The 24,691-nt window shown below is 40.9% G+C and overlaps 1 protein-coding gene across 6 annotated transcripts in view; it reads right to left on the bottom strand.

Moving 5' to 3' along the window:
- Window positions 1-24,691, bottom strand: part of Dpp8 (dipeptidyl peptidase 8) — a 55,914-nt gene that overhangs the window by 6,173 nt on the left and 25,050 nt on the right. For 5 of the 6 annotated variants that reach the window (XM_057766636.1, XM_057766635.1, XM_057766634.1 and 2 more), the window contains 11 exons: window positions 23,071-23,171; window positions 22,290-22,467; window positions 21,325-21,484; window positions 17,788-17,867; window positions 13,094-13,246; window positions 12,279-12,414; window positions 9,249-9,394; window positions 6,557-6,703; window positions 5,304-5,456; window positions 2,759-2,901; window positions 2,018-2,129 (listed from right to left, as the gene is read on the bottom strand). In XM_057766636.1, the coding sequence (XP_057622619.1) occupies window positions 2,018-2,129; window positions 2,759-2,901; window positions 5,304-5,456; window positions 6,557-6,703; window positions 9,249-9,394; window positions 12,279-12,414; window positions 13,094-13,246; window positions 17,788-17,867; window positions 21,325-21,484; window positions 22,290-22,467; window positions 23,071-23,171 (1,509 nt within the window). Of the gene's footprint in view, window positions 1-2,017; window positions 2,130-2,758; window positions 2,902-5,303; window positions 5,457-6,054; window positions 6,213-6,556; window positions 6,704-9,248; window positions 9,395-12,278; window positions 12,415-13,093; window positions 13,247-17,787; window positions 17,868-21,324; window positions 21,485-22,289; window positions 22,468-23,070; window positions 23,172-24,691 lie in introns of those variants that run through there. The other variant, XM_057766640.1, reaches the window with a different exon arrangement.

The following is a 24,691-nucleotide window of genomic DNA, read 5'->3' as shown; positions in this document are numbered from 1 at the left end:
TCTTCATATACTTAAATTTAAAATCTCTCACTGTGTGCGTGTGTGTATGTACCACATGTGTGGAGCCCCATGGAGGCCAGAAGGTGTCAGATCCCTTGCAGCTGGAGTAGCAGGCACGTGCGAGCTGTCTCACATGGATTCTGGGAAGAGAACTAAGGTCCTTCCTTTGCAAGAGCTCTTAACCACTGAACCATCTGTTCAGCCTCTTTTCATATACTTTAGTCATAACAACCCAACACATCAGACTCAATGCAGAAATGTAGTAACAAAAATAAAATAACAGCATTTTTCTCTGTAAGTTGTTTTGGAATTATTTTCCCCCCAAAATAAATGCAATTTGTGTTAACATACAGTAATTTATTATTGTTCCTTTAAAATAAATATTTGTCTGTTTTAATTCTCTATGATTTTCCTGCTTCTGCCTTCATGTGTTACCATGCTCACCATCACTGCAGACATAACCTACACAAACAAGGCTTTGCGCTATGTAAAGGACTTCTGAGATCAAAATGCTTGAAAACTGCTACTCTAGACAAATGTGTCACAGTTTAACAGGGCAGAAATGTCAACTGAAACATCAAAAGAAAAGGAAAGGCTATAATTTCTCATGAACATACGATCTTTTTTATTTATTTATTTATTTATTTTTTAAATATTTATTTATTTATTATGTATACAATATTCTGTCTGTGTGCATGTCTGCAGGCCAGAAGAGGGCACCAGACCTCCTTACAGATGGTTGTGAGCCACCATGTGGTTGCCGGGAATTGAACTCAGGACCTTTGGAAGAGCAGGCAATGCTCTTAACCACTGAGCCATCTCTCCAGCCCCTGAACATACGATCTTAAAGAACAAGAGGACAGCCGGGCGGTGGTGGCGCACACCTTTAATCCCAGCACTCGGGAGGCAGAGGCAGGCGGATCTCTGTGAGTTCGAGACCAGCCTGATCTACAAGAGCTAGTTCCAGGACAGGCTCCACAACCACAGAGAAACCCTGTCTCGAAAAACCAAAAAAAAAAAGAACAAGAGGACACACACACGCTTGTTCTGGGGAGAATTTATTTCATGTAGCCTAGCCTCTAACTTGCTATGTAGCACTGTGTGTTCCTGAGCCTCCTGACTCTACCTTCCAGGATATGGGTTCATAGATAAGTGACATTATACCTCTCTAAAAGCAGATTCTCCTAAAACCTTCTCAAAAAATAATCTTTTCCCCCAAGACTAGGTTTCTTTGTGTAACAGCTCTAGGTGACCTGGAACTAACTATGTAGACCAGGTTGGCCTCAAACTCATAGAGATCCGCCTGCCTCTGCCTCCCAAGTGCTGGGATTAAAGGTTGGGCCACCATCGCCTGGCCACTCAAAAATCTTTATTCGTTTATTTATTTTGCACAAAGGAGCTATGAAGGAGAGTAACCCATTAGTTTTTATTCACATGACAATGTAAAAAAATGAACAGTAAAAGATCTCGAAATCATATCTTAAAAAAAAAATTTATCTTTTATGTGCATGTGTGTGTGTGTCTAAGTGTATGTATATGCTGCAGCATTTGTACACAAGAGTTCATGGAGACCAGTAGAGGATGTCAGATCTCCTGGAGCTGCAGTTACAGGCAGCTGTGAGTCACCTGATGTGTCATCTCTCCAGTCCCACAATCAAGTCTTTGAAACCCTCTTAAAACAACGAGATCATGTCATATTTTCTCACTCATGAAATGGGAGAACAGAAGCAAAGAAAGGCAGTGAGTGGGTTGGTTCGGCAGCCATTTCCAGGCCTACAGGCTGAACAAACACAGACACATAAGCCATTTAACTGGACAGGGCCATGTTTCAGTCAGCCTTCAGGAGAATCTTAATTTTTATCAATTAAAGTCTGGTAACTATGCTTATTACTGTAGTGTTCTTGGGCAGAGTGCAAACACAGCTGTAAACTTAGCCTTGGTCCTCATTTTGTTAGATTCCAGGGTAATCTTTCACTATTCACCACCACACTGAATTTGAAAATGTGGAACAACCCACCTGTAAGTCATACGGTTTTCCAGCCCTCACTAAAAAACTCAGCAATATGCTGGTGTGTGCAAAATGAACATTCTCATCCAAGAATCCGTGTAAGAGGAGTAAGCGATTTGGTCTGGAGGAAAAAAATATTGGAAGATTAGGTAAGACAGAAGAAGAGCATTCGGGCTGACCACTCAGCTCCTCTAAACTGACGACAGTTAATGCTACTGCACTGTCAGGGTGAGGACTCATTGTTTTCAACACTGACTCTGTATTACAGCAATCAGATGCCACATGTAATGAAAAGCATCTTTAGTTTCTTATGAATATGTACTGCATGTTCCTAGAACACCTTTGTGTGAAGACCCTGTTGCTGACACAGACTTCCTTCCAATTTGACACAATTACAAACTTAATTTCCTTCAGTGTAAGTAACTGCCTCAAATACTATTTATAAAGATAAATAAATAACCATAAATACATAAAAATTCTTCTCCCAGTACAGCATCTGAAATAGCTTTTAATCTGGTTCTGAGTGACATCCATCCCACTCGAGCAGTTTAGCCGTTAGTGATAGAACATTTGTCTACACAATGGTTTGGGCTCAATCCCCAGTACTGAGGAGGTGGAAAAAGGAACTTTTTAGTACTTATAAAATATTAGTCTTAGTTTAATTTTCAGTATTTAGTTTTTATCATCATTCTTAAAGCTTTTAAAACACCATTTAAAATCGCCGACCTTCATTTTAAAGCTTGAACTTACTCTGAGGGGAACTTCTCCGCTTGCATGGCCACAGATCCTAAGTAATAGCCCTGTTCATTCTGGTCAGGGTGACCCATATAACGTTCCGTGTATCCTGTATCATAGAAGATCCACAGAGTGACTGGGGCCCCAGCAATAGCAACCTGCATATGACAACACAGACAGTCAGCTGTGTCCCAGAAAAGAGTGCTAGCAGACAGAACTTACAACGGCAAATGTATAAGCTAAAATTATCTTTGCAAGGCTTTAGTCCTAACTACTGGACACACATTTCAGGACGCGCAGAAACCTGAAATCAGGTGCCAAGGTCACAAATCTGATACTCTGTGAGTCAGTAAGCTTCATGTGCCACAGGCACAACCGGCACTAACCCCTAAATCTGGGACAGCTGAAATATAAACTGAGTCTCTTTATTCAAAGCAGATACTGAACGAAAGTAAGAGGACCTCCATGAAAACTATCCCCCACTGGAAATAGGTGTGACAACTGCCAACTTCATTTTAAAAAAAAGCACCTACTGTTTCATGTTTTCCCCTTCCTTTGAGCTTTTTCTTTTCTTCTTTTTTTTCAATTTAGAGTTTAAAACAACTGCCTCATTTAAGGCTCCTATATAGTTTTATATTTAGATATTCTAATTAAATTTATTTTTTTTAAAGATAGTGTTTCTTTATGCATCCTAGGCAGGCCCCAAGCTAGCAATCCTTCTATTTCTCTGTCCCAGGTCCTAGGACTACAGGTGTGTGCTGCCATGTCTCGCTATTTTGTTTCTAAAGATTACTTCTCATAAACAGGGCATGGAGGTGCACACCTATAAGCCCAGCACACAGAAAGTAGAGACAGGAGGATCAGAAGTTCAAGACCATCTTCAGCCACACCAGAAAAGCCAGCTTGAGAGCACACACAAACCCCCAAAACAAATGATAAAAAATTGCTCTTTGTAAAATAAAATCATATTACTGATATAAAAATTACTACTCTTAGCCAGGTGGTAGTGGCACACGCCTTTAATCCCAGCACTTCAGAGGCAGGCAGATCTCTGTGAGTTCGAGGCCAGCTGGTCTACAAGAGTTAGTTCCAGGACAACCAGGACTATTACACAGAGAAACTCTGCCTTGAAAAACAAACAAATAAAACAAAAAATTACTACTCTTAAGCAGGGCATGGTGCACACCTTTTGTCCCAACACTGGGGAGGCAGAAGCAAAAGCAGAAGCAGGTGGATCTCTGTGAGTTTGAGACTAACTTGGTTTACAAAGTGAGTTCCAGAACAACCAGGGCTGTTACACAGAGAAACCCTGTCTTGACAATGGGGGGAAAAACGTACTGCTCCTAATTCAAATTTTCATTACCTTTTTTTCTTGTTTACACTTAGCCATTTAGTTGTCTGAGTGTGTGGTCATGCATATGAAGTCAGAATTTGTTCTTCCACTGTGTCGGGGCACTGAACTCAGTTCATTAGGCTTGGTGCAGGTAGTTTACCTGCAGAGCCATCTCACTAGACCCTTTCTTCCTTTTTTTTTAACATTAAATAAATTATATCTTTATTTATTTGTATGTGCACAAGTATGTGTAAATTTATGTGGGTGCACATGAGGCATGTCATGGCTGCAGAGGTCAGAGGACAACTTTTAGGAGGTTCTCTCTTTCCACTTCTTGAGTCCTGGGGATCAAACTCAGGTTGTCAGGCTTAGTAGCAGGTTTACCTGCAGAGACATCTCATTTATCCATTCATCCCTATTTTCTTAGTAACTATCATCTTTATACATTTTCTTTATAATGCATTTTTTAAAATTTATTTTATTAAGTATACAGTGGTCTGACTGCATATGTCCCTACAGGCCAGAAGAAGGCACCATATCTCACTACAGATGGTTGTGGTTGCTGGGAATTGAACTCGGGACCTTTGAAAGTGGAGCCAGTGCTCTTAACCTCTGAGCCATCTCTCCAGCCTCTAATGTATAATTTTTTATAATAATATAATGTTCTAAGAATTTCAAGAATTATAAGCATGTAAAGATTCAGTTCACTCAGTGATCTGGGTCTGTAGCTTGGTGGTAGAGCATGTGCTTCAGCATGCAAGAGGCCCTAGGTACAAACCTTACTGTCAAATAAATAAAATTCAGTTCAGTCAACATTCTTTTTTTTTAAGTGCTGGAGACCAGCCCAGGGCCCTGTACTGAACACAAATCTATTGAGGATTTACTCGTGCTAAGCAGTGCTAGCTGTTAGGAACATACCAGGGTATAGGGCAAAGACGTAGTTTAGTAATTAAATAAGTAATTGCAATCCAGAAAGTATATGTGTGTTTTACTATCATAACTATCAATCTTTGGCATATATAAGTAGTTATAAACTGGTGATCAAGCTGACAATTTTTTAAATCTGTGTTAACACTAAAGATACATTTCCCATGTTGTAAAACACATAAACCCAACATTCTACAATATTGACAACACCTGACCCTTCAGAAAAATCATTTTCATGTGCCTTCAATTAACAGAGAATTCTGGTCAATTACAAAAACAAATACAATAGTAGCCACATACCCTGAAGATATCTGATCTCTGCATCAGTGCCATCAAGGAGAGGTAGCCTCCATAGGACCAGCCGTGAATGCCCACACGATCCAAGTCAATGAAGTCATACTGAGACGCTAGGTACTGGAGTCCTTCCACTTGATCATCAATTTCTATTTGACCCTGTCAAACACGGGGAAATAGCTTCACTGGTTCTGATGCACACCAGTCTTAGAGAACTCTTTAAAGCTGCTCTATGTTTTCACTAAAAACTCCTGGAGGGTTTCCTCTCTCAGAGTAGAGTTTATCAACAACTGATATTCTATTTTCCCTCAAGAAATTAAAAAAAAAAAAAGCATTTATACCTAAGAACCTGCTGCCCTGTGAAGAGTTCTTTCTGTCACTGCCCATGCCGTCCCTAGCTGCAGGGTGTCTCCCACAACATTTGTTCTGTTGTCTGCTAAGAGGCCAGCAACTTCCTTGTAACAAGCCTTCCTCTATCCAAAGACAAAAATTCAGCCCCTTTAAGAGATTGATGAAATTTACTTCTCCTTTTAGCACTTAGTGAAGTAAAGCAAAGGGCATTACCCCTGAAGCCTGACCTTCCTTTCTCCCAGCACAATACTTCTGGCAAAGCTCTAGATGTCCTAATTCCTACCAGTACCACCCAAGGTGTCACTTGGCCTGCCAGTGCACAGTCTCACCTCACTGAGCCAAACCAAAAAGTAAATCAACAACAAAAAAAAAACTTACATGAGAATACAACATAAGGTCAAAGAACTGGCTGTGGGAGACCATCCCATTTCTTACTCAGCATGTCCAACACACTGGCAGCCACAGGGACCGCCTTACTGTGCAAAAGGAACATCGGACTGTCATCATTTCCCAAAGCAGCAGAAAGGACCTGGGGCATCTCTAAAAGGTAGCACTTAAAGCTTCCTGCAGAGAGAAAGAGGCTTGTCACAAGGAGGAAACTACCCAGTTGTTTCCCTCTTCACAGAGGACAGAACAAACCTCAGACATTCCTGAGGAGTATATGGGACTGCCTATGGCCAAGGTCAAAGTCCAGACTGGACAGGGCATTCTAACACAAGTGGCTCTACCTCAGCTCCTGGGAGGCAGACAGGTAGACAGGAATGAGCCTACTGTAAGGCAAACCTTTCATCCCACTGCTCAGTTCTAACACATTCTTCCTCACTCTGTCACTCAGGTCCTCCCCCAACTCGAATAAAGTATAAGAAAATGAAAACATCTGGAAAAGAAAGTGTTCTATGCTCACACACCATTTTATATTTAAAGGCGCCTTCAAATTTAAGCCCTCGGTGACAGGATCCTCTGTTGTCTATCACCACAACCACATAACCTAGGGAGGCCAGGGTGTTCAGGCGGAAATACTTGACTCCTTTAAATCGATTGTTCACCAGCTGTACCTGGAGAAGAAACAGCTTCAGTGATCTTATGTAGCAGCATATAAACCATGAGACAGAAAGACTGCAGAAGTCAGAAGGCTGGATGTACTTACTATTATCTTGCCTTTAAAATGTAAGTGTGAAGTGATACAATTTGAAATTTACTCAAGTCTTTGCATGTTTATGCTGTTCCACGCTTAGTTTCACTCTCAAACCTTCACAGCAAATACCAGACTTCACTCTAACGCAGATACTTAAGTTTGTAAAAAATTTTTTTTAAAGATTTATTTATTTATTATGTATACAACATTCTGCCTCCATGTATGCCTGCACGCCAGAAGAGGGCGCCAGATCTCATTACAGATGGTTGTCAGCCACCATGTGGTTGCTGGGAATCGAACTCTGGACCTCTGGAAGAGCAGCCAGTGCTCTTAACCACTGAGCCATCTCTCCAGGCCCCTAAAAAAATTTTTTTAATTATTTATAAAACTTTATTTTATGTTCATTGGTGTGAAGGTGTCAGATCTTGTGGAACTGCAATTTCAGACAGTTGTGAGCTGCCATGTGGGTGCTGGGAATTGAACCCAGGTCTTCCGGAAGAGCAATCAGTGCTCTTAACTGCTGAACCATATCTCCAGCCCGATACTTAAGTTTGAAGTAAGGGAAGAGAGTTAATCTACCCCAAGGAGAAAGTTGCTGAATTATATACTCTGAAGAGTTATGCCATTCAAGTAACAGTGAAAAGGACAATTAAAAACATCTTCCCTCCCTGCTTGTCTTTTCTGGAGTTGTTGCTTAGTGACAGTGGAAAAATGTAGCTTATTATCTATCTATCTATCTATCTATCTATCTATCTATCTATCTATCTATCTATTATCTATCTATCTATCTATCTATCATCTATCTATCTTCTATCTATCTATCTATCATCTATCTATCTATCTATCTATCTATCTATCTATCTATCTATCTATTATCTATCTATCTATCTATCTATCTATTATCTATCTATCTATCTATTATCTATCTATCTATCTATCTATCTATCTATCTATCTATCTATCTATCTATTTATTGAGACAGGGTTTCTCTGTGTAACAGCTCTGGATGTCCTGGAACTATCTCTGGTGACCATGCTGGCCTCGAACTCATAGAGATCCACCTGTCTCTGCCTCTCCAGTGCTGGGATTAAAGGCGTGCACCACCACTGCCTGACAAGATGTAGCCTTTAATAAACAATGCAATAAGCACAGTTATCTTTTTCCTGTTAGACAAATTAGTGTGAAAGTATCATAATTTTTAAATTACTTTATTACCCTACAGACTATACTTCAAACTGACCAAGAACATAAATGCATCTTGGTGTTTTATTAGAAATGGAGTTTTATCTAATGAAAAGACGATTCAATCACACGCAGTATGCTCACGTTTCAATCAGCTCAGGACACTCATAAAATGGCAGTCCCATGGGATCGTGACGGAGCCGAGACGCTCCTGTCATCTAATGCCAGCACAGCTGGCATGACATAGTACATTACTCCTGTGTTTGGGGTAATGTTATATAAACAACTACTGCACTGCTAGTGTTATGAAAGAGAGCGCATGCACTGAACAGTGGCTGATAACAGAAGACTAGGTTACTGGTGTATGTGTCTGTGTGTATTTGGCAAATGTGGGGGTTGAACCTAGGGTCCTGCACATGATAGGCAATTACCACTGATCTGCATCCTCAGGTCCCTTTTTACTTTTTAAGAGAGAATATCACTAAGTTGCCATGGCTGGACTTGAATTCACTTAGTAGGTGAGTCCAGTTTTGGAACATTCAATCCTCCTGCCTCTGCCCCCTATCTCCCCCAAAGCTGGGATTACAGGTATGCACCACCAGGCCCAGTTTATATTATATTTTAATCTCTGTTTGATATGTCCTCCTGCTAAAGATAATGAAAAGAGTTTAGGGACAGGTAGTGGTGGCGCACGCCTTTAATCCCAACACTTGGGAGATAGAGGCAGGCAGATCTCTATGAGTTCGAGGCTATTCTGGTCTATAAATCAAGTTCCAGGCCAGCCAGAGCTACACATTGAGATCAAGTTCCAGGTCAGCCAGAGTCACACACTGAGACCCTATCTCAAAAAAAAATAAAGGAAGGAAGGAAGGAAGGAAGGAAGGAAGGAAGGGAAAAGGAGATAAAGAAATGGTTCAGTGAGTAAAAATCCTGCTGTGCCAGACCTCTCTCCTCCCACTGTGAGCTAAGCCCCTCCTACACCAACAATATCAAGGGGTTCTTCCTCCACAACCTTGTTTATTGTTCCTTCTGCCTGGGAAGAAGGCTTAACAGGTCTAATTTCTTCTCAATGTGTTTAAGATAGGACCTATTGCTAACTACTATTTTGGAAATGAATGAATATAAATGTAAGTTAAAAGAGATTTTGCTGCAGGCATCAGAGGCATGCACATGGTGCACAGACATACATGTAGATAAAACTATTCATAAGTATAAAATAAAAACCACCTAAAATACACACACACACATACACACACACACACACACAGAGTTTCTATACTCACCTGAGGACCACCATATATGAAGAGCACAGTGGGGTATTTCTTCCCAGGTTGTAGGTCATGAGGCTTATACAACATCCCATACAGTGTAAATCCAGTAGTACTTTCAAAAGAAAAAATTTCTGGAGGGGTATAGTCAGGGAGAGGACCTGTGGGTAGCAACAGAGCCTGTAAAGAAGTTCTCAGAGGCGCCTGCAATCTGAAGTCAAAGAAGCAAGTATCTAAACTCAACTCTTCTCCCAATAACTACTATCCCTCTCTCAGGTTATCAGTTTATTGCTTATCTAACAGGTATTTTTAAAACAAAATGAATGAACATCCATTGTCTTTTTCAGATTCAGACACTGAATTCTGAGTAACCTTTGGAGCCTAGGAGGTGTTTATATGCAGAACCAAACAAATATCCAGTGCTAGGTTCAGTCTTCACTTATTGGTGGTTAAAGCACACACCTACCTGATCAGCAACTTTTCAAAAAGTTGTGAGTAGAGAACAAAAACCCTATGTTTAACTTAGTCAATTTAGTCTGCTTATAGCAGGTGCTCAACACACACTTGTTTCCTTTTTTTTTTCTTTTTGGTTTTTCGAGAGACAGAGTTTCTCTGTGTAGCCCTGGCTCTCCTGGAACTCCCTCTGTAGACCAGGTTGGCCTCGAACTCACAGAGATCTGCCTGCCTCTTCCTGCCAAGTTCTGGGATTAAAGGCGTGCACCAACACCTCCCCTCAATGCCTGTGCACAGTGAAGTCCCCATGAGAGGTTATTACCATATTGGCAATTGTGCTCCCCGACTTTAAAATATGCACAAATGCTTTCTTTGGTCTACAATAGTTTTAATTTTTTTTTTTAAATCCATCCATCCATCCATCCATCCATCCATCCATCCATCCATCCATCCATCCATTTTTGAGACAGGGTATCTCTACATAGCCCTGGCTGTCCCAGAACTTGAGTTGTAGATCAGGTTGGCCTTGACCTCACAGAGATCCACCTGCCTTGGTCTCCTGGGTGCTAAGATTAAGATTAAAGGGGTGCACTACCACACTAGTTTATTATTATTATTGTTAGTGTGTGTGCCGCAATATGATGTGTGTGTGTGAAGGTGCAAGCGTTCAAGATCCTATCTATGCCTATGCACACTTACGTGACAGCAAAGACATCAGTGTCCTCCCTCTACTTTATGGCCTCGAAACATTCCCTGCATCAGAAGCTTGCACTTCTGCGAGGCTGACTGGACATCAAGCCCGTGGGATCCACCTCTGTCCTCTCCAGCGCTGAGTGAGTTACAGGCTCACAATTCTACCTGGCTTTTATGTGGGTGCTCATGATCTGAACTTAGGACTTCATAGTAGAACAACAAGCACTCTTATCCACTAAGCCGTCTCCCCAAACCCAAATATATGCTTTGATCTCTTAGTCAAGTGTAAGGAGTGAAAACATTTAACAAAGAAGTAGATTTGAAGATAAAGTGAGTTAAAAGACACTTAAAAAAGTTTATTCTTTACATTTAAGAAATTGTAGGGCAGGGGTTGGAGAGATGGCTTGGTAGTTAAAAGCACTAACTGCTCTTCCAGAGGACTCGGGTTCAATTCCCAACAACCACATTGCAGCTCATAGCTGTCCCTAACTCCAAGATCTAACAACCACACACAGACATACATGCAGGCAAAATATCAATGCAAATGAATAGAAGTAAATAAACTATAAAAAGAAGAAGGAAGGAAGGAAGGAAGGGAGGTGAGGGAGGGAGGGAGGGAGGGAGGGAGGGAGGGAGGGAGGGAGGGAGGGAGGGAGGGAGGGAGGGAAAGGAAGAAGGAAGAAAGAAACTGTAGGGACTGGAAAGGGGGTTTAATGGATAAAAGCACTTGCTGCTCTTTTAGAGGACTCAAGTTTAGTTCTCAGCATCCATACCAGGTACCACAATTGCTTGTAACTCTAGCTCCAAGGGATCCAAAACCCTCTCTAGTCTCTATGACATACATGTGGCATATATACCTACATACATGTGGCGTGCGCATACGCGCACACACATAAAACACATAAATAAAATTTTCAAAAAGATGGTGATAGGTGATCTTGTCAGCTGTAAACCGAACCCCTGGGCGTGTCTGTGAGGGGTTTCTAGATTAGGTTAGTTGAGGAAGACTGACTCTAAATGTGGGTGGCATTTTTAGGCTGGGCCCTAACGTGAAAAGGAGGAAGGGGGTTGAACAGCAGGCCCTGTCTCTTCCTCTCTGACTGGACACCATGTGAGTCTCCTGCAGCTCCTGCCACCACTTCATTTTAGGCTGTACTTTATATTGTGAGACAAAATGAACCTTTTCTTTGGTTTTCCAAGACGTGGTTTCTCCGTGTTACTTTGGAACCTGTCCAGAAACTCACTCTGTAGACCAGGTTGACCTTGAACTCACAGAGATCCTGCTTCTCCCTGAGATAAGGAATCTTTGGCGTAAGATACTCTTGTCAGGGATTTTGTCAGAGCAATTTACAAAGTAACTAATACAGAAAGCAAGAGTTTTAAAAAAAGACCACATGGTAGCTCATGCCTGAAACACTAGCATTTGAGAGGCCAAGGTAGGAGGACTGTTGAGTTCAAGGATAGTTTGGGTTCCATAGTAAGGTCAAGCCTGGGCTACAGAATGAGAGTCTGAGACAGCAGTCCTCTTTGCTCACACAGTGAGCAAGTGTGCTGGCCACTACTAAGATGGCCACTGCAAAGACTTCGGAACTTAGAGAAAGCAACCAACTAGTTATTCCCTAAAGAGTCAACCTCACTGCTCAAAGGGTCTTACTAAGTTCAGAATACATTATCTCAATCTGCTTTTTAAAAAGGTTTTCTAGACATGTTCCTGCTTAGAGAAGAGGAAACCCAGCTCATTCAGCAATTTACAGAATGGGAAATGAGGTTCACCTGAAGCTCAGCAGCTCAGGGATAGGCAGGGCTGAGCAACTGGAAGACAGCCCAAGAGACATGGACAGAAGACCCCAGCACCGTGCACTCTGGTACCAATCTTAGTTAAGCCTAGGTTTAGGGTACCTGCTGAATCCAAAATGGTGGCCCAAAATTCCTTTGTTTTACGAACTGGGTCATCTTCAGGACTTGAGAGTTTGTAGAGGGACACGCAGTGCGGGTTCTTCTGGTTGCTGTACTTACTTATAAAGAAGTCACAATGCTAGAGAAAAGAGAGACAACAACAGCTTTCCATGGGAAAGGCAAGGAAGGCTACCATGATCATACACACCAGTGCTACGACAATGGGAGTTTGACAACTGAGTCAAACATGTTGGGGAATATTATTTTAACGTGTGTGACTTTTGTTTACGCTGCATTTGTTTAACTCTGTGAAGCTCTGATTCTATGCCTGTCTAAAACATCTGATGGTCTAATAAAGAGCTGAATGGCTGGCCAATAGCGAGGCAGGAGCAAGGACAGGTGGGACTAGTAGGCATAGAGTATAAATAGAAGGAGAAATGAGGAAGAGGGCAAGCAATGAGGAGGAGGAGGTCAGGGGCAACCACCTAGTCAGCAACGAAGAGTGAAAGTAAGATACACAGAAGTAAGAAAATGAAAAAGACCAGAGGCAAAAGGTGGTCAGGATAATTTAAGAAAAGCTGGCAAGAAACAAGCCAAGCTAAGGCCAAGCATTCATAAGTAAGAATAAAGTCTCTGTATGTGATTTACTTGGGAGCTGGGTGGTAAGCCCCCCCAAAGCCAAAAGAGTAAAACGTCACACAACACAAACACACAGTGCTTTTCCTAGACAAGGCCAATGTCACCAATTTTCACATTACTCAAAGGGAATTTGTATGACAATTTCTATGACAGGATCCCTCCCAACTGGGACACAGTACCTGACTGAGGCAGCAGGAATGTGAGTAGCCTCGATCAGTCAGCCTCACCACTTCGCCAGGGTTTGTGTAACTGGTCACATACAGGTGATGTTCCAAAGGAGAGTCTTTGGTGCCTTCAAAGTACACCAGCTTTCTGACTTCATCAACCCAGATCTGCCAAATCACAGCACAAATCAGTACTAGTGCAGTGCTGACAAGGCCAGCAACAGAGAGCTCCCCTCATACAGAATCACCCGATGCCCCTGACTTGGGCTTCTTTGGTCTTTATTTTGCTACTGATAATAATGAGATTGGTTTTGCTTATGGCTAAAAGTTGATTTTGTCCAAAAGGTAAAAGGCCAAATTACACACGATTGGGATAGTGTCCTGATCAGACTGCATTGTGCACTTTCCTTAAAGTAAGAGAATTATTTTCTTATAGTAATTCCTCAGGGAAAAAGATCCTACATTGCACCTCATTTGCCTACTTGGAAGAGATTAACTTTATTTCTCTCCTGCAGTCAGTGCAATGTTAGCTTAGTACTTTTTTAGATCTTTTGTACAAATTGCATTTTTATCTATCAGATTAAAAAATAACTGGAATCAAGCAGCTTCAGCAACAGTGTAGTTTATAAATAAGCAAGGATAAGATTTATTTTAAGTATCGATACTGGATGCGATCCAGTGTCCCCAGCCCTAGATAAGATCTTACTATCTAGAACTGAACTCACTTATTACAGTAATCTAAATAGTTTTCTTTCATTGTTACTTTAAAAATAATTTACTAGCCTACTGAAAATTTACTAGAATTCAAAATGTTTTATGAAGATAAAGATTCTAAAAGTATTATAAATATCTCTCTCTCTCTCTCTCTCTCTCTCTCTCTCTCACACACACACACACACACACACACACACACAGACACACCTTTCACTGTTAACTTTTTACAGTAGATTCATCCATTCCTAATTGAACACAATTGCTCTGGAAAACTAACCTTCAGAAATCCCCACAGGTATGTGCTATCTCTCCAGAAAGCCAGCTGGTTTTCCCACAGAAGCAGTGGGAAATCAGGCATTTCTATACTATCTTCACTCCCATCTGTAAGCCTCTTTTCTTTGTGTTGTGTAAGTACTTATATTCAATAGGATTAGAGTCTCCAGGGATGCTGGACAGATTGCTGGGTTTTACCACCAGTTTCTGAGGAGGACTGGGTCTAGCTGAACCTGAATTTCTGGCATAGTTCTAAGCAATTGGCTTGTTCCATCCCTGATGTGGGACCACACTGAGTGTGACCCTCAACAGGAAGAGTTGCACAAGCTCAAGCCTGAAAGCTGTACTCAGCTGTTGCCGTGAAGTCTGAGTGCAACAGAGTGACTTGTAAAAGCTGAGGTGACAAAGGCAACACAAACACAAAAAAACAAAGCAAAGACACAGAAAAATAGAGGAAGAATTCGAGAGAAACAAACATACCACAAAAATTAGCATGACTCGAAAAACTCATGCCCACAGGGGTCAACAGGAAAGTCATTTAGGTTGCCCAAGTAAGGGACCTTCTGCTTATGTGATTTTGGGATTTAAGCCAGTATCTAGTAGCTCTTAACTCCAACAACTACAATTCAAGGAATTACAAAAAATTTGTTTTGTTTTGTGTCTATGTCGGCCTGTATCTGTGTATGCAAGTGTGCCACAACATACATGTGGCAAATAGAGGACCACACGAGGAAGCCACATCTCTCCTACTGTGTGGGTTCTAAAAATGCAACTTGGGCTGTGAGACTTGGAGGTCTTTACCTGCTGAGACATCTCAATGGCTAAGGAAACTTACCCTGAATGTTATTTTTGTTATTACAACCTAGAATTCCACAATGAGATTTCTTTTCTCAGGTATTTAGCAGGAGCACCTCAGGCCCAGCCAGAGGTAAAACAAACAAACAAACAAATCAAGCAGTATTTGGATATATAACCAGATGGCTATTTAAGGCCCTAGTGAGCTCAGACTTACAAAGTCGCCTACAGCAAGACTTTATTTTAATGTTTAGTTTTAGAGATCCAGGCTGTAGGTACTCTGGGCCTGTTCTGAGGTAGCACATCATGGTGGAAATGTCTTATCCACACTAGTCTGAGGATTTTACCAAAAAAAATAAAAAATAAAAAAAATAAAAAGTGGGACCAGAATCTTCTTGTATGCGTTGTCTGTGAAGTATGCATGTGTCCATGTGAGTGCTCACAAGTGTAAGCATGAATGCTCTCTGTGTATGTGTATGTCATGCAGTTAGAGGTGGTGCTGGCAGGTAAGGGAGGGCCACGCTAGGTCCTGTGCTTACACAGCAATCACTTCCCAGACTGAGCATCTCCTCAGTTCCTTGTTCTCTATTTCATTTTTTTTTAAAAGATTTATTTATATTTATATACATTGGTGTATTGCCTGCTTGTGTATCTGTGTGAAGGTGACCTCAGGTCCTCTGGAGCTGGAGTTACAGACAGTTGTGAGCTGCCATGTGGGTGCTGGGAATTGAACCCAGGTCCTTTGGAAGAATAGCCAGTGCTCTTAACCCCTGAGCCATCGTCATCTCTCCAGTCCCTCTATTTCATTTCTTTTTTTAAAAATATTTATTTATTTATCATCTATACAATATTCTGTCTGTGTATATGCCTGCAGGCCAGAAGAGGGCACCAGACCCCTTTACAGATGGTTGTGAGACACCATGTGGTTGCTGGGAATTGAACTCAGGACCTTTGGAAGAGCAGGCAATGCTCTTAACCTCTGAGCCATCTCTCCAACCCTCTATTTCATTTCTTAAATCACCACAGAGACCATCATGATTTCTAAAGATGTCAGAACATGTAATAAATTCATAAATTTGATAAAATCACACTCAGGCCAGTAGTAAATCCTGGTGCCTACAGCCACTGAATTGTCTGAGCCAGAAAGGGAGAGGGATGTCTAGAGATCGGATAAACCAAACGCAAACAAATGAAAGGCACTAGTGAAGGGCTAGTGAAGGTCTTCTGTTCAAGGCCTGCCTGCTACAGAGTGAAGACGAAGGCCAACCTGGGCAACTTAGCAAGAAAGAGCCGGGCGGTGGTGGCGCACGCCTTTAATCCCAGCACTCGGGAGGCAGAGGCAGGCGGATCTCTGTGAGTTCAAGGCCAGCCTGGTCTACAAGAGTTAGTTTCAGGACAGGAACCAAAAGCTATGGAGAAACCCTGTCTCGAAAAATCAAAAAAAAAAAAAAAAAAAAAAAGAAAGAGCCAGTCACAAAATAAAATAGAAAAGTAGCTGGGCTATGGCTTAACACTAGAGCACTCGCCCTGCATTTCAGGTGGAGTCCAGTCCATAGTACTGACGGAAAGCCACGGGCTCAGAGCCGCACACTCTTCCCTGTTAACCTAAGCTCAAAAAGCTTAAATCTGTGAGACAAGATAAAAACAGGTGAATGAAAGAAAATTTCTACTTCAAGAAGGCTAATGGGCTGGAGAGATGGCTCAGAGGTTAAGAGGACTGACTGCTCTTCCAGAGGTCCTGAGTTCAATTCCAAGCAATCACATGGTCGCTCACAACCATCTGTAATGAGAGAAGGCATACATGCAGGAAGAACCCTGTATACATAATTAATAAATAAGTCTTTTTTTTTTTTTTTTTTTGGTTTTTCGAGACAGGGTTTCTCTGTGGCTTTGGAGCCTGTCCTGGAACTAGCTCTTGTAGACCAGGCTGGTCTCGAACTCACAGAGATCTGCCTACCTCTGCCTCCCAAGTGCTGGGATTAAAGGCGTGCGCCCCCACCGCCCGGCATAAATAAGTCTTAAAAAAAGAATGCTAAATATAATTTCCAATGTAAAAACATCAACAGTCTATCATGCCTAAAACATAAATTTCAGGTTATACGCTAACTCACAACTTTTGAAAGTCCTAAGCAAACAAATTGCTTCCTTACTAAAGGGCAGTAAGATATTTGAAAATGGTGATCTTGGGCTGGAGCAATGGCTCAATGGCTAAGGGTACTGGCTGTTCTCCCATAAGACTTGGTTTCAGTTCTCAGCAGTCATACGGGGCTCACAACTGTCCACAATGCCAGTCGTAGGGGATCTGACACCGTTTTCTGGCTTCCACAGGCACCAGGCATGCATACAGTGCACAGACATACATGCAGGCAAAACACACAATACACAAAAATAATATGATAATTGAAAATGGCAGGTGTCCTGGTCTTGTAGACCAGGCTGGCCTCAAACTCACAGAGATCAGCCTGCTTCTGCCTCCCAAGTGCTGGGATTAAAGGTGTGCGCCACTACCACCCGGCCTAGAAAATGGCAGTCTTTTGTAACTGGAATGCATCTTATTTTAAAGTCATAAAATAGGTGAACTTTATGATTTAAAATAAGATTTTTAAAAATTTATTTTAATTTTCTTAAAAGACAGGGTCTTACGATATAGCCCTGAGTGGCCTGAAACTTGCTAGGTAGACCAGGCTGGCCTCAACCTGCCTCTGCCTCCCAAATGCTGGAAGTTAAGGTGTGTATCACTACATTCTGATTGAACTAAGATTTTTCCTTCGTAACAATTTGTATTCTTCTAGGCCCTAACTTAATATTGTAAAACATTGGAGTCATACATACATACATACATACATACACTGTATTATTCATTTTTTCTGTAGTGTATGCACAAGGCAGAGGCTAACCAAACATATCAGTAGAATAAAGAAACATACATTAGATCCGTGCCGGCCAAGAACTTCCCATTCACCACTGGTAATTGCTATTTCTTCTTTGATAGGACACTTGAAATCACCTGAAGATAAATACAACCAAAATTTAGTACTTTATCCCAAACCATAAGCAAATGAAACAATGTAGAAAAGTTTTGCAAACTGTCTTTTCCAAAAAGCTGCAATAAAACAAAAGTAAAAACATCAATGTTAGGTTTGAGGTAATGTAAATGTTTTGGAACTAGTTAAAGACAATAATTGATAATATTGTATTAAATGGTATTGAGTTATTTCAAGTGGTTACTAAAAATTACAGATAAAATATCCAGCTAGGTTTGGTGGTGCACGCCTTTAATCCCAGCACTCGGGAGGCAGAGGCAGGTGGACCTCTGTGAGTTTGAAGCCAGCCGGGTCTACAGAGAGTTCAAGAACAGTTAGGGCTAACCAGAGAAACCTTATCTTGAAAAAGCAAGCAAACAAAATAAACCAACCAACCAACAAAAAGAGTTTCATGTTAGAGCTATGAAGGGGAGGATAAGGAGAAAGAAAAAAACAAACATAATTACAAAGTGAAAAAAAAAAAAAACCAAAAAAAAATCCCTAAGATGGAGCAATTTAAAAAAAAAAAAAAGAAAGAAAGAGAATAGGGTGGCTGGAGAGTTGGCTCCGCGGTTAAGAGCATTGCCTGTTCTTTCAGAGGTTCTGAGTTCAATTCCCAGCAACCACATGATGGCTCACAACCATCTGAAATGAGATCTGATGTCCTCTTCTGGCCTGCAGGCAGACACAGACAGAATGTTGTATACATAATAAATAAATAGATAAATATCAAAAAAAAAGAAAAAAGAAAAAAAAATAGGGCCAAGCAGCATCAGCAAACAGGTGCTGATAGGACAGAGCCCTCCTTCTGAGGCTGATGTTAATTGAGTAATACCAGATTTAAGATACCTTATTGTGGCCAGGCGGTGGTGGCGCACACCTATAATCCCAGCACTCGTGGAGCAGAGACAGGTGGATTTCTGTGAGTTCAAGGCCAGCTTGGTCTACGAGAGCTAGTTCCAGGACAGGCTGGAAAGCTACAGAGAAACCCTGTCTCGAAGAGCAAACAAACAAACAAAAGATACCTTATTGTTTCAAAGTATTATTTTAGTTCTTTGTTTTTTCTTCATGTATGAGTGAACTTACTCCTGAGCAGCAAAGGAACTAGTAAAACAGTTTTAAGTTCAGGGCTAAGTTAAGCTGAAGATCATGAAAAGAAATTCTGTTTTATAAGACCTCTATCTTTAAAGAAAAGTTCATAGTTATAATTAGTGTTTACTTGGTTGATATCAAGATGTAGCTCACTGCTCTCCAAACCCCAGTAATTAAAAAGCCTTTCAGAAAAACTGAAGAATCCAAAGGACTTAAATAGGTATTTCTTTCTTTCAACAAGATATACAAATGGCCAATATGTATATGGAAAGTAATAATAATACTCATCATTAGAAAAATCTGTGTCAAAACACAATGGGATGCCTCTTCAAGAGGGGCTTGGTGGCACGTGTGTGATGTCAGCTACTCAGTTATCTCATCACATTTCAAAATAAAAACGCAAAAGAGCTAGGGATGTAACTCAGTGACAAAGTCTTAGGTTCAATCTCTAATATGGTATATATGAGTTTGAGAAAAAAAGAACACAAATAGAAGATGTAACTTTATATCTATTAGGGTGGCTATTTAAAAAAACCCACAGTTGGGTGTAGTGACATACACTTTTAATTCCAGCACTTGGAAGGCAGAGACAAGCAGATCTCAGTGAGTGATAGGCAAGCCTGGTCTACATAGTGAGTTCTAGGACAGCCAAAGCTACATATGAAAACCCTATCTTCAGAAAACCAAGACAAATAATAAATAAATAAATAGGAACAATAAAACATAAACTTACAAAAGCAAGAAAACAGAAAATAACAAGTACTGTCAAGGATATAAAGAACTAAAACTTGAGCTGGGTGTAGTGGTACACACCTGTAATCTCAGCACATGGGAACTGATACAGGATTGTGGAGAATTGGAAGGAAGCCTGAACTACAGAAACTCTGTCTTTAAAACTCAAAAACAAAAAATAATCCAGAGGCTAGAGAGACAGCTCAGCAGTTAAGAACACTTGTTCTTGCCGGGCGGTGGTGGCGCACGCCTTTAATCCCAGCACTTGGGAGGCAGAGGCAGGCAGATCTCTGGGAGTTCGAGACCAGCCTGGTCTACAAGAGCTAGTTCCAGGACAGGCTCCAAAAACCACAGAGAAACCCTGTCTCGAAAAACAAAAACAAAAAAAAAACAAAAACAACAACAACAAAAAAAAGAACACACAGAACCTATATGGGGGCTTCCAAGCATCTATAACTCTAGTTCTAACCCCCTCTTCTGACTTCTACAGGCACCAGGCATGCATGTGGTGCATAGGCATACATGCAGGCAAAAATTCATACATATAGAAATAAAATAAATAAGCCTATCCCCCAAATACAAACAAACAAAAACAGAGAGAAATGAAAACCCTTGCATTTTGCAACATTTTGCAATTAGGAATATAAAAAAGGTGTAGCCCTTATCAATGGTTTGCTAAACATGAAAAATTAAATAGAATATATGACTCAAGCATTGCATTTCTGGAATGGAAAGAATGGAAAAGCCAACAGAGGAACATACATAGTCAGAGTAGTCATTTCACCAAAAGAATGGAAGCAACCCAGGTTTCCATCAAGAAGAGCTGGAGCGATGGTTCAGTAATTAAGAGAACTGGCTACTCTTCCAGAGGGCCTGAGTCCAATTCCTAGCAACCACATAGTGGCTCACAACCATCAATAGTGGGATCTGATGTCTTCTTCTGGCATAAAATAGAGCACTCATATACATAAATAAATCTTTTAAGACTATATTCCACTGTAGTATATGCCATATTTGTTTATACAGTGTTTTTTTCTCCTAAGATTTATCTATTTATTTTTATTGTATGTCTGATGTCCCTGGAAGACAGAAGGAAGCATTGGATCCCCTGGAACTGGAGTTAGGAGTGGTTGTGACTGCCATGTAGGTACTGGGAACAGAAGCTGGGCTCTCTGTAAGAGGAACAGTGTTCTTAACCACTGAGCTATCTCTATACAAACTTTATTTTGTAAAGTTTTCAAAACCTAGTGTGGTGACACAAGCTTTCAATTCTAGCAAGGCAGGCAGATCTCTGTGAATCTGAGGATATCTTGGTTTGCATGAGTTCTAGGCCAGTCAGAACTACATAGTGAGACCATGTCTCCATTAAAAAAAAAGAAGAAGAAAAAAGAAAAAAGAAAAGAAAAGAAAAAGAAAAGGAAAAAAAAAGGCAGAGTGGGTAAAGGTCCCTGATATCAGGTCTGATGTCCTGAGTTTGATCCTTGGAACTCACACAGTGGAAGGACAGAAGAGAATCTCACAAGCTATCCTCTACCTGTACACGGGTGCTTTAAGATAAATTATGTAAAGCAAATAAAATATAAACCATTAAATACATAATTAAGTAAGACTTCTTACTTGGGGCAGGCAGTCCACCGCTGGATCGTTTATATTTGCTCTCCTTTAAAATGGATGTGATTTTATACAAGTGACGGAAACCTGTTTTGCATTCAGAGGCAAAAATAAACTCTATTTCATCTTCATGAGTTTGAGGAAAAACATGAAAGATATCGTGGATCTGCAAAATGAACAGCTTAGTTTAGTTTATTATATGTATTGGTAAACATACCACATAGGTAACCAAATGAAAAGGAAGAATTATTTGAAATATAGACAGTGGTTAGTGCTTGGGATATGGAACATTGACAATAGCAGGCTTTGCCTGGGCCTCTTACATTTATTTTACTTTAGGCAAAGATTTCACACACTGAGAAGTAAACGTTTCCAAATGGAAGAAAGTAAAAAAACAATATGGCCAAGACTGCTGCTCTCCAGCCTGGAACTGAAGCACACAAGCTATGCAACAGTATAAATCTTACACACAAAGGAGGAGGAAAAACATGCTTTACTTTTGTTTTCCAAAGAGAAGTATTCTAACAGTTGAAGGAAAACAGATGTTCATCTGTTTTGGGTGAATTACAGGAAGCCTACTTTCAACTACAGAGAGACAGAGAAATGTTTTTATTTTATATCTAATTTTTATGCTAAATTGGAAAATGCAAAACTCAATTAAAAACTAGCATATTTGGTATAGTTTGCTAACTTAAAAGGCAGTTTCTAGACACAACTCTTGAAAGTCCTATCAGAAGCAGAGACTGGAGTTGAGGCTGTGGGCTCTCTACCGGGGTATGTGGAATCACATCTGCAGTTAGTGAGCTGTCACTTCAATGCTATCTACTCCATTCTGGAACCATCATTCCAACGTGAAATATCCACGGTTCCTTTGAATTTAAGGATGTATTTTGTTAGCTTGCTCTAGAATGACATCTGCCTGAGTATCCTGAGAAAATATACAGCCAAGTTCAAGAAAGAAAATTGCATACATTTATCCAGATATCTGTTGTTTCTTCATAGATGATCAGTGGTGTCACAGAGTCGGGAACTGACTCTATGAGTCTCTGTCTGTCCATGGCATCATCTTCTACTGGGATGAATAACTCAGGAGAAATCAGAACTATCTGTAGGTGAGTCTGGGAACGATCTAGTAGGACGGACCAGGCACTGTTCAAAGGAATGAGAAGAAGTGAGGAATGAAGCAAGCTTTCAGAAAATGAATGACCACCAGTTCTCTTCCTTGGTACCTATCAATTTTATTTTATATAGTTATTTTAGTTTTTCTAGACAGGGTTCACTGTATAGCCTTGGCTGTCCAGGGACTCGCTCTGGGGACCAGGCTGGCCTTGAACTCAGAGAACCACCTGCTTCTGCCTCCCAAGTGCTGGGATGGAAGGTGCTGTACCACCACCACCCGGCTTATTTTTCTTTTTAAAGACAGGGTTTCACTATGTGTCCCTTGGCTGGCCTGGAACTCACCATGGAGATCAGACTGGCCTTAAACTCACAGAGATCTGTCTGCCTCTGCTTGCTGAAAGCTAGCATTTAAAGGCATGAGACACTACATTCAACAATTATTCCTATAATCACAATACAATACACTTATGCTTATGGGACTGCAGATCTGTATGTTCACAGAGTTCAAGTAAAAGGCCTTAGCGGGAATAATGGAGTGTCAATTTACTTGGGAAGGCAAAGCCTACACCACAGACATTCTAAAGCTCTGGATACTAAATTCGTTATAAGAAAGTGACAATTGAACATACGCACTATTTTCCCTCTGGAGTCCATCCAGCTCTGGCAATATATTCAACTCCTTCAAACAGAATCTCAAAAGGCTGAACCAGTTCTTTATCTATGACATCTATAATCTAGTAAGAAGAAAAGGAAATAGTTATAGAAGACAAAGAAAACAACACGCTCACTAATCTACTTACAGCACCATCTTTCCAGACATGGGCACTTAAAAGGGTACAAAGGGACAGGAAAGCCAACAATCAGACAACAGTTTCCTGTTGCTTTCTAGACCCAGGAAAACCCTAGGACAGGCACTGACACGATCTCAAAGTCTTCCTTAGGGTTTATACTAACAAAGCCCTTGATAATAAATGACAGGCTCAAGTTTTGCTCACTTTAGGTCTAGAATCTAGGAGAAGTAATAGTCCTTAAGTCGCCAAATCTTAGTCTAAAATACAGCTGTGTAATATGTGAAAGAAATGAACTTGATAGGCAAATAGCTTTTTCCTTTAAAAGTTTAGCAAGCACAACTCAAAAAAAATAAGCAATTAAAAAAATGGAGCAGGGCGGTGATAACACATGCCTTTAATATAGTTCTTGGGAAGCAGAGGTGGGAGATCTCTTTAAGTTTGAGGCCAGCCTGGTCTATAAAGCAAGTTCCAGAACAGCAAAGACTGTTACACAGAGAGACCCTGTCTCAAAAAAAAAAAAAAAAAAAAAAAATCAATAAAACAAAAAGTCAATAGCAGGGTAGGGGTGGTGCACACCTCTAATCTAAGCACTCGGGAGGCAGAGGCAGATAAATCTCTGTGAGTTCAACGCCAGCTTGGTCTACAGAGTGAGTTCCAGAACAGTCAGGGCTCCACAAAGAAACCCTTTAAAGATAAACAGGAAACATTAGCCACAGGGAAATGCACTATGGCTTCTAAATGGATGGGTGTGACAAACAACACAGATAAAAACAAGGGTTAGGCCGGGCGGTGGTGGCGCACGCCTTTAATCCCAGCACTTGGGAGGCAGAGGCAGGTGAATCTCTGTGAGTTCGAGACCAGCCTGGTCTACAAGAGCTAGTTCCAGGACAGGCTCCAAAGCCACAGAGAAACCCTGTCTCGAAAAACCAAAAAAAAAAAAAAAAAAAAAAAAAAAAACAAGGGTTAGGATGATGTGAATAGACTGGAAACCTCATACACTGCTGGTGGGAATATAATTCTTAAAGCAGCCTGCAGCTCCACAAAAGACTAATAGAGCATTATCACATGACCCAACCATTGTCCTAGGTATATCCCAGAAAAACAAACAAACAAAAAACCTATTACAAACACTTGTACACATGCATATGCATATTCCTAGCTGTCTCTCTCCAACCCTTCCTTTTTACTCTCTCTCAAAAGACACACTCCTACTATAAAACCCAAGCTGGCCTCAAACTTGTGAAGCTCCTGCCTCAGTCTCTTGCATATAGACATTACTGGGATAACAGGCATGTGTCACTGTCTGGCTTCATGACACCTTCCTTCTTTCTTCTTTTCCTTCCCTTCCCTTCCCTTCCCTTCCCCTCCCTCCCTCCCTCCCTCCCTCCCTCCCTCCCTCCCTCCCTCCCTCCCTCCCTTCCTTGTAGAGACTGGGTTTCTCTATGCAACAGCTCTAGCTGTCC

This window comes from Chionomys nivalis, chromosome 4 (assembly GCF_950005125.1).
Source record: "Chionomys nivalis chromosome 4, mChiNiv1.1, whole genome shotgun sequence".
Lineage (NCBI taxonomy): Eukaryota > Metazoa > Chordata > Mammalia > Rodentia > Cricetidae > Chionomys > Chionomys nivalis.
Note: the sequence above shows the minus strand (reverse complement) of the source record. Positions and strands in the feature narration are given on the sequence as shown.